Here is a 10,164-nt window from a genome sequence, read left to right as displayed (position 1 = left end):
AACAGAGTAAGATATTTAACAATAATGACTATCTTAGTATTTTGGAAAATGTATAGGGTAAAATTCCCAGAGAGCACGAAAAAAAAAAAAAAAAAAAAAAACTACTGACAAATTGTGAAAGTCTGTTCTGTGATCCGTCTCTATGACCAAGTTACCAAGATATGATTAACACTTTGAAGCTGTTGAGATTAAGGTTACCTTGCAGTTACCTTGCAGGGTTACCTTAATCCCCAATCTCCAGTTATCCACTTTAGTGTCATCTACGTATTTGTCTTCAACATAGTTGTTGAATTACAGCTTTCATCTGATTTTTCTAAATGGACTTTAATAATAGTTTTAATAACACATTTAAAGGACTCCTATACCATGTTTTTAGATACATTTTAATTTTTCTCTCAGGCAAACCTTAAGTTTTCTGAATGATGTATCTTTTATCCTGGAGGATGGGGGGGGTGGGGTGGCGGGGGTGGGGGGAAACAAACCCTGAGTTCTGTATGGTAAAATTAACAGGCTGATTTCAGTCTTGGTCTCATACAGTTTCTGCTTTTCTGTTGTCCTTCTGTCTGCTGTGAAGGTGATCAATCACAGGAATTCTAACTGCCATCAATATGCCTTTGTAATGGTGATGGTTCCAGTGAACTCTTTCCATCTTCAGTAACTGACACAGTGTCGACATCTGCTTCCAATAAAGTTGTTTCTTTTTTTTCTCAAATAGAGAAAATCTGCTGACTGAGATCGTAAAGAGTTGGGGTTTTTTTCTCTCCTTTCATGGGGAAGACTTTTTTTCCACCATATTTTGCAATTTTTCCTTCAAGGCAGTTAAAAAAAAAAAAAATCTGCTAACTTCAAAAAAGATGTTTTCCCCAGGTGCTAAGGAAGCCCAAAACATAACTCAGAAATATCAACTTTGGTGATTAAATAAATCTACTACCTTAATTTTGGAGAAAAATCATACAGGATGCCAGATGAAGAAAATTTTGGAATATGTAAGGAAATTCAGCGTTGGACCTGTATACTACTAAGAGGTTAATTTACTTTCTTTCATAATTTGTACACTAAGAAAAACAGGATAATTAAGAAATTTATATTTTATCTGGAAAATCTAGTTAAAGGCAGAGATTCTCTTGTTACAGTCTCTTATGGGAAAAGAATAATCCTTTACTGGATTGCTATAAAAATGGGTATGGAAAGGAAAGATAAGGGGCATTTGGGAGTTTTATTATCACTTACTTAACTATTAGACATTTGTAGTAGCTGTCATTTATTAAACATCTGTAATGAACCAGATGAATATTACTACTAATCTCCATAGCCTGCCAGTTAGGTATTATATTCCCACTTTACTCATCAGATAAATAAAGCCCACAATCACACATAAAAACTTGTGGCTAATTTAGAATTCAGAGAATGACTTATGTTGAATCCTGTAATCTCATCCATTAATTCATCTGCTTCTCTGTTCATCCACAGTCAGAACCCTAACGATAATATTTTCTTTTCCTATCACTTAAAATCATTGCCAAATTGATTTATTTCAGCAAATATTATGAAAAATATATAAAAGGAACACTCAGTAAGGGGTAGAATGCAGTTTCTTGAAATATAGTTTCCCACTTTCAATGACAAGAGTAAATTAAACCAGAGAGCAAATACACAGTTTAGATAGATTCTGTCATATATTCTGCAGGTATGAGAGTAGAAATGAGCTATTACTATTTCCATAATAAGGAGCTCCTCAAGGGCATATTTTATTCCAGTGCCTAGAATGTCTTTTTTAAGCTTATTATAAAATTAAATAATTAATTATTCAATTATTTGTTAGCACTGAGTTATCAGTTGCAAATTAGCAAGCAATTCTAGCCATTTTTTCTTAAAATAATAAATGATTTTTAAAAGGAAAGAGAAAAATTAAAGGGAAAAGTTAGAGGGGATGTTTAAGCTTCTTCAGAATCACTAATTTTAAAATGTTAGAAGTTCTTTTCAATAAAGGAGGGACCAAATAATCAGTTAGCATCTAAATTGTCCCCATTACACTTTTCCTCCACTCCTGATGGTTTGGTGGTCAAAGTGTACATAGATTTTCCAATGCCTAGTCCAAGATCTTTAGAAAGCTTGAATAGCATTATTTGTAAAATAGTCAAAGGTGACATGGTTTCAAAAGAAATTGGGGATGGGGGAACAGTGTTAGCACTCAAAACAGTTGTTTGAAGTTCCCTAAGTTCAACAACATTATTTTGATGTGAGCAAAACAAACCCCAATGGTAACAGCATTTTAAACTTAAAATAAGTTTAGAATATTTTGCTGAAGTACAACTCATTCTCTGTTATGACTTCTGATAGCAATTGTAATCTGATAAGGGAAACCAAACAATTTTAGAGACATGCACTCTTTTTCTCCTGTTACTTAGACTTGGATCCTCTCTTCTGTGGGGGCAATGTGCCAACAGTACCTAAGCCTGTTCTCACTGAAGATCTTACTGACAAATCATTCCAGAATACAGCAGAATTCAGGACTCCAACTCTTTTTAGGCCCTGGTGCCAAGAAATGTTTTATCAGGTAGTTACTAGGAGTAACGCAGACCAAGGTAACAATTTAGGAGACACTGTTTAATTGTCTGCTTCTCTCCTACAGTTCTACTTCAGTGGAGAGTAAGGAAAGGAAGAGAAAGTTAATACTTTTCTCCTCCGCTTAACTGGGAAAATTCACTTACTCTGACTGCAAGTACAACACTATTCTAAGAGAAACTGCAAAAATGTTAATAGCTTCCTAAGGGAAGAAGAGGGAAATAAATAATCCCCAGTGAGTCATCCCATGAGAACTCCAGAATACTTGTCTTTGAAAACTCAGGAGGACACAAGATAAACAAATTTTATAGATTCACTCAACTCTGTAATTCATAGATTTGGCAAATTACAATTTTATCAAATCAAATTGCTATTCAAAGCTGGTTCAGAAGGAGCAATGTATGGAATGATAAGCACAGAAGAGTAGTGTATACAGGTTTATAACTCACAGGACACACCAGAAAAGAAAACTAATGCATAATATGGGGTAATAGAAAAATTAGGAAATTATCTGTGAGAAATCTACATGCTGTGTTGCTCCTATATTTAAAATGTTCATCCACATTACATAGCAATGTATGATGGAATGTGGCATTTTACTAACCATTGCATTTCACATTGGGGTGGGTGGGACAGCGATGGGGAATATTTGATAACTTCTACCAAGTTAAAACTTCTGTATGAGGCTAACTTTTAAATAGAATCTATTTGTGTAAGCAGCTAAAATAAAGAATGGATTTTACATTGAAAGTCTTAAAAATATCAGTAACCGCTATTATCATAGTTCTTATATTTTTCCGAACAAGTTCTTAATGATAATTTCAGCTTTACCTTACTTAGAGCCTCAGGACAGTGTCAAGTTAAATCCTGGGTTTTCAATAATGTATTTCCAATAATAAATTATCAATTTATAGCCCAATCTCAGTAACTGTATCCTAAAACCCAATTTAAAATCTTTGTTTTAATTTTTTTTAAGAATTAGATCAGCTAAAAACTGATTTAAACCCAAAAGGAAGAATCTGTCAAAACCCATGTTTAAAATAGTACATAAACAATATATTATTTTTTCAACTTGCATTGGTAGGCAACATTTAGGAAATAGCTATTAATCAAAGGACTTGGGATGTGTCTAGTACATTTCCACATTATGCAAACTATTTTCAGGAAAAAAAATGTCCACTTAAAATATGACTTTTAAAGTTTCAGGGAGTGAATTAGAAAGAAGGAAACGAGTCACTGGTCCTCGCGGGTAGCGTGGTTAAATGCATTTTTTTCCCAATAGTTGTATAAAAACTCTGGTTGGATGGATGAGAAAGAAGAATGAATATTCTAAGAAAACTCTCTATAAGGTTGAAAGCTTATTCACCTTCTTTTTAATAAATCTCTAAGTAATCTTTGGGAGAAATCAAATTAATGAACTATCCTTTCTTTAGTGTGGTCATTAAAAACTTCCTTTTCAAGTTATACATATAACTCCAAGCTAAGTGAGCTAGCATTGAACTAAATCTTCACTGAGATTTAATTTAAGACAATACTATAATTGGCTTGGCTATGGGGTGACTTTTGTCAAAGGAGAAGATATCAAACACTTGAGGTAACCTAGAAAGCACAGAGCATATCACAGACATCTTAAAGACAAGCATTTTAAACATTTTTGCCAGTGCTTCTCTGGATCAAGTTCTTGAAACAGAACTTAACCATTTTTACAATATTAAAAAAAATACATCCCTCAAAAATAGCCCATCAATGCTAAATCAAACTTTCTGTATTTCTACAAAAATAGATGCACATAGAGCTACAAAATTGTATTCCTGAAAGAATGAGCATTTTCATTTGTGGTTCATCTTTTCCTGATAAGGTGGCTGGTTCAAAAAATAAATCAAAATGAAACAAAAAGTAAACCATGTATTGATAAAAGCAAGACAAAAAAGAGTTGCACGGTTGGCAAAGGCTCAGATGAGGGAAAAAACAAACAAAATGCTTTTCTTCAATGTCTAGGACCCACTCTGCTTCCTCAAGAAAAGGTTCCAAACTACAGTCAGTTGGCTGATATTTCCTCTTCTTCCATGTCTATTGTGTCCCATTGCAGAACAGAAAGTCCTGGTAGCATCTCGCCTCAGTGGGTCCTTAGATTCACACTCCAACCCAACTTGAAAATACTGTGTATTTCAGTACCATGGTGATTCCTTGCTCTTGTCTTGATGCTGCAGACCTAGAAAAGGTAACAGAAGAAAAATGAAAAGCATTAATACAGTGATCAAAAATGGGCATAACCTCCAATGCATTGGCTATAGAAACCAAACAGATAAGCTGGGCAACAACTGAGAGGTGTGCCCTAGGACATTGTGATCTCTAAAAGAATTCTGTGATTGAACTCAATAATTTTCAAAAAGCCAGCTAACACATGGGGTGATAAGAACCCTAGAAGGGGCCTCCTTGGTGGCCTAGAGGCTGTTTCAGTGCTATCACTACCACCAATGAGTTCGATCCCTAGCCAGGGAGCTGACCCACAGGGTGCAGCAGACCTCTCCTGTCTCGCCTGCTGTTCCCCTTAGTGTATTTCAGTAGATCTGCCTGTTCTGCTTCCCGCTCCGTCTCTGATGAGTCCTCTTACCTCACCTCACCCCACCCCCACACTTCTGGCCTGCACCCCAGTTCATCTATGCAAAAATAAAATCTTTAAAAAGAAGAAGAATCCTAAAAGACCAGTGCTATTTGTGCAGTACAAATTCTTTACTGTGTTTTTTCTTTTAATTGGATTATAAGTGAATACAAAATAAAATATATATAGCGAAACATTTTTATTTATAACTTCAAAAGGAGATGCTATGAGGGGAAAGGAGTGGTGTCCACAATCTTGGAGCATTTAGGCAGCTTTTTTTTTTTTTTTTTTTTTTTTTTTTTGGTGGGACCCTTGCAGGTGGCCAGGGAATGAACTGGCGCTGCAGAAGCTGCGGGCAGCCTCAACCGCTGTGCCACCAGGGGAGGCCCCATTTAGGCAGCATTTTAATTAATCCTTTCCGGCACCCATCAATATGATAATTTTGAACTAAAATTGAATAAATCTAGTGTTAGTTTGAAATGTATCTGTAATAGGATTGCTACAAATTATGGTAAATAATTAGACAAGGTAAAAAATTAAGTTTAATGTTGCCAGTAAAAAATACTTGGTTCATAGCTAGTAACACAAACCTATATTCTATTTATATTTATTTATTTTTATCTCATATTTCTCCTGAAGTTATTTTAGATGTCTTATAGAAATCTATACTTCATAGCAAGAAAATTTACAGGTAAGTTAATAAAAATAGTGACAACAAAAGGAAATGTGAATATTAGTGAATTCCAACTCCTAATTAAAATGATTTAGAAAACATTATCAAGAGAAGACTCAAAAAAATATGATTCTGATCTGATCTAGTATAGTACATTGGTCAATTTCTGACATATGCACATAGCATAGTATCTTTCTCTTATACCCACTTGAAGTAATTTTCTTCAGTCCTGATGCACAATTGTTTACAGGAGTGAAAACTGAGATTTATGCAGACTCTTAGGTTATTTAGAACCAAATATCAAAACCTGAAGAGAAAGCTTTTAAAAAAACAGTGGAGAGAAATGCAGCGAGATTACTGTTGAATGGGTGCCATGATCACAAGTTTTCTTGATCTTTGATCTAAAACTGTTTTTAAGTCTGGATTGAGTATCATTTGACTGAATAGTTATATGAGCCAGTATGGTTTTAAATTGTAATTGTTATTAACACTGTTGTAGTGATGTTATTTCATGCCTCTTAACTTGTCAAAAAATTCATAAAACAAAAGGTATCACTACTAAAACAGACACAATTAGTTGTTGATGGAAGATATTAAGACCATCTCCAACAGACTGATAAAGGGAGAGAGAACAAACACAAGACAAAAAGAACCTCATGGAAGCACAAGTCACTCTGTTCTCTAACATCTGTGGGAGAAAATGGGGAGAAAACACAACTTCCTGAATGGCAAAAGATTAATCCCATCCTAATTCATGTTCTCAAGTGTATTAGAATCATGTTCTGATACACGAATTAATAACCTTCCCTTCCCATTTAAAAGGGAATAAAGAGATATAAAAGGAGGGGGCCTCCCTGGTGGCGCAAGGGATTAAGACGCAACCTATGAAGCTGTCCACAGCCACTGCAGCATGAGTTTGATCCACGGCCAGGGAGCAACCCACATGGTGCAGCAGACCTCTCCTGACTTGCCTGCTGCTCCCTTCAGCGGTGTTCTTCAGTCAATCTGCCTATTCTGTTCCCCCACTCTTGTCTGGTGAATCCTCGCACCACCCCCCCCCCAACAGCTCTGGCCTGTACCCCAGTTCTTGTAAGCATAAATAAATAAATCTAAAAAAAAGAGATATAAAAGGAGGAGGATGAACTAAAGAGATCTGATATATACTGATTCACTCTGATTTGCTTTATTCATTTTCAAATGATTTTGTGGTTAGAATAATTCACAACCTGACACAGTCCCTGTTGGGTGACTCTTATAATTCAAACCACCAATATGCTGACTGCATAAATATTTTTTTCATTATTAAAGCATCTCCTCTTCGGTATGACTCAGTGTTTCCACACTGAAGGCCCCATCAATCTATAGAATGTCAGCACTGCAAGTCATGAATAGTGCTGGAATCATCAAGGAGTTCCAGTGCTTTTTTATCTTAAAAAAAAAAAAAAAAAGGTAATCCAAAGTTTGTTTTGAAAAGACATATGAATCCTTCAAAAATCATGTTAGCCTCTTTCTGTGGACAAGTAATACAATAGTTAACATAGGTTTAGATTTTCCAACCAGAATAACAGAAGGCATTCTCTCATTATAACTTTGTCTTTGGTGGTTTTTGTTTCCAAGTCTTTGCACTATTACAATGCAAATTCTAAAAAATAAAAAATTGGGACTCCCCAGTGGAGCAGCAGGTTGAGCGTAGCACTGTGAAGCTGTCCACAACCTCTGCCCTGCTGGTTCAATTTCTGGCCAGCCCAGGAGATACCCACATGGTGCGGCAGACCTCTCCTGTCACGCCCACTGTTCCCCTCAGCAGTGTTTTCAGTCTGTCTGCCTGTTGTGCTCCCCATCCTGTCTCTGGTGAATTCTCTCACCCTCCCGTGCCTCTGGCCTGTACCCCAGTTCTTGTATAAATAAATCTTTAAAAAAATAAATAAAAATAAAAAATCATTTCATTTATGACGTGAAATATACTAAATTTCTAATGTGGTCCTGTGGTTTAGCTTCTTATTGGTGGTGGGGTAAAAAAATTAAATGATTTCTATAATTACCAGTTATTTAAAGCTATAACTTTCAAAATAAGTGTAAGGAAAGTACATGAAAATGAGCTGCAAACAAAACCCCTGACTACTATTAAGATGCAACATGGGCCTCTCTAGTGGTGCAGGGGTTAGAAACTCAGCACTATCAACTTATCTCCAGCCACTGTGGTTTGCATTCCATCCTGGGCCAGGGAGCTACCCACATGGCACAGCAGATTAACCTGTTTTGCCTGCTCTTCCCCTCAGAAGTGCATTTCAGTAGATCTGCCTGTTCTGCTCCCCACTCTGTTTCTGGTGGATTTTCTTACTCCCCTCACCTCTGGCCTTCACCCCAGTTCTTGTATGCATAAGTAAATAAAAAATAAATCTTTAAAAATATGCAACAGAGAAGCAGGAATATTCTTATTCTTATTAGCTAACTGATGAGTACATCAGACTGTTCAAGAGCCAGCCAGTATGTTTAGCTTTCCCCACAGGGTTAAAGAGGACAAAATTGTTAGTCCATACTCTTTATGTGATCCACATATACTTGGGATTTCTCCAAATTTTCTTACCAGAACACAAAACCCACTCTGCTAGAATTTTGCTCCTATTCAGATCTTTTTGCCTTCTTTCTTTCTTTCTTAACTCAAAATTTTTTAAAGATTTATGTATACATACAAGAACCAGGGTACAGGCCAGATGTATAGGAGGGTGAGAGGATTCACCAGAGACAGAGTAAGGAACAGAACAGGCAGACTGATGGAAATACACTGCTGAGGGGAGCAGCAGGCGAGACAGGAGAAGTCTGCTATGCCTCAACTCAAATTTATGTGATATTAGCTTATAACATATCCTGAAATCTCTCTACTTATAATCTGAAATCACCTATGTTTACCTTCTTGATATTAGTACCTCAATTTTAGTTTTATTCTTCAATCTATGAGATTTTCAATAGAAAGAAAAATAAACTTCATAAAAAATTACCAATCATTTTTCTTAGAGTTGAATATGTCAGGCATTATGCTAATTATTTTACATGAAATGTCTCATTTAATGTTTCCAGTCATGCTTATAGTAATATCTATTTTACAAATGAAAAAATGGAGACTAACAGAATTCATACACCATTAAGTGGTAGAGTTAAGACTGAAAACAAGGTGGTCTGAGATCCACATAAACAGTCTTCACCACAATGTACTTGGCTCCCCTTGTAAGGACTAGCTGGCTGCAGCTGGTGGTCTCCGGCACGAGCTACGCCTCCCAACTACTCAAGTCAAAATCCTTGTATAAAATCAATTCAAAAGGGCCTCCCTGGTGGCGCAGGCAGTTGAGCACTGCACTGTGAAGCTGTCCGGAGCACAGGTTCGATCCCAGCTGGCCCGCGAGAATCTCACATGGCGCAGCAGACCTCTCCTGTCTCGCCCACTGCTCCCCTCAGCAGTATTTCATCAGTTTGCCTGTTCTGTTCCCCACTCTGTCTCTGGTGAATCTTCTCACCCTCCCACACATCTGGCCTGTACCCCGGTTCTAGTATAAAAATAAATAAATCTTTTAAAAAAAGTGAGAGAAAATACATTATCTCCTTTTAAAATCAATTCAAGAAAAAGTTAACATTTCTCATATTCCTTTTTGTACTGCTTAGATACACCCTGATTTAACAGAACTGATATAAGGGTTAATAAAATAGCTCTCTTGATTTTTCTTTTTTACTATACATATGTCATGCTCTTCCTAAGACACTGCAAATGATTACACAGTAGCTTGTTATACTCAAGATGACAACTGCTTGTCATAGGATGTAATATTTTTAAAATATGTATCTTTAATATAACCATGCCCTCACTCCACCATTCCCCAGTGTGAGCTTAAGGCTCATGATGTGGCTTATAAATGGACTAGAGAAAAAAAACAAAGAAATCAAATAGTTAGCTTCAGAGTTTGAGTCTAGGATTCAGTTGGGATATTAACTTGAAAGCCCACAGACCCAGTTCTTCATTCAATTCCAACACTACCATAACCTAATGACAAAAAAAAAAAAAAAAAAAGCAAGAAAAAAATCCAGATCCTCCAAGACAGCAGTGGAAGTAGGAGCATTGAAAATAAACTTAGGATAATTATGAGGAGGAGAGAAGTTTTGACCAAGGAAAATAATCACATTATGATTTACCTTTAAAATTTGAAGACTCTGACTATCATTATTCAATTTCTCATTTTCTAGCAGAGATTTTTAGAACAGAGCAGCCTCACAGATAGACTTGCAAAAAGATCTGGGAATAAGGATAAAGAGATGGCAAAAGGGTGTGTATAAG

General features: G+C 36.1%; 1 protein-coding gene across 3 annotated transcripts in view; it reads right to left on the bottom strand.

The window, feature by feature from the left end:
* Positions 1-456: 456 nt before the first annotated feature.
* Positions 457-10,164, bottom strand: part of VGLL3 (vestigial like family member 3) — a 47,793-nt gene continuing 38,085 nt past the window's right edge. For all 3 annotated transcript variants that reach the window (XM_037525694.2, XM_037525695.2, XM_037525696.2), the window contains exon 4: positions 457-4,777. In XM_037525694.2, the coding sequence (XP_037381591.1) occupies positions 4,734-4,777 (44 nt within the window). In that variant the 3' untranslated portion in view covers positions 457-4,733. The remainder of the gene's footprint in view (positions 4,778-10,164) is intronic.

This window comes from Talpa occidentalis, unplaced genomic scaffold (assembly GCF_014898055.3).
Source record: "Talpa occidentalis isolate TD23 unplaced genomic scaffold, MPIMG_talOcc4v2.1 talOcc4.4, whole genome shotgun sequence".
Classification (NCBI taxonomy): domain Eukaryota; kingdom Metazoa; phylum Chordata; class Mammalia; order Eulipotyphla; family Talpidae; genus Talpa; species Talpa occidentalis.
Note: the sequence above shows the minus strand (reverse complement) of the source record. Positions and strands in the feature narration are given on the sequence as shown.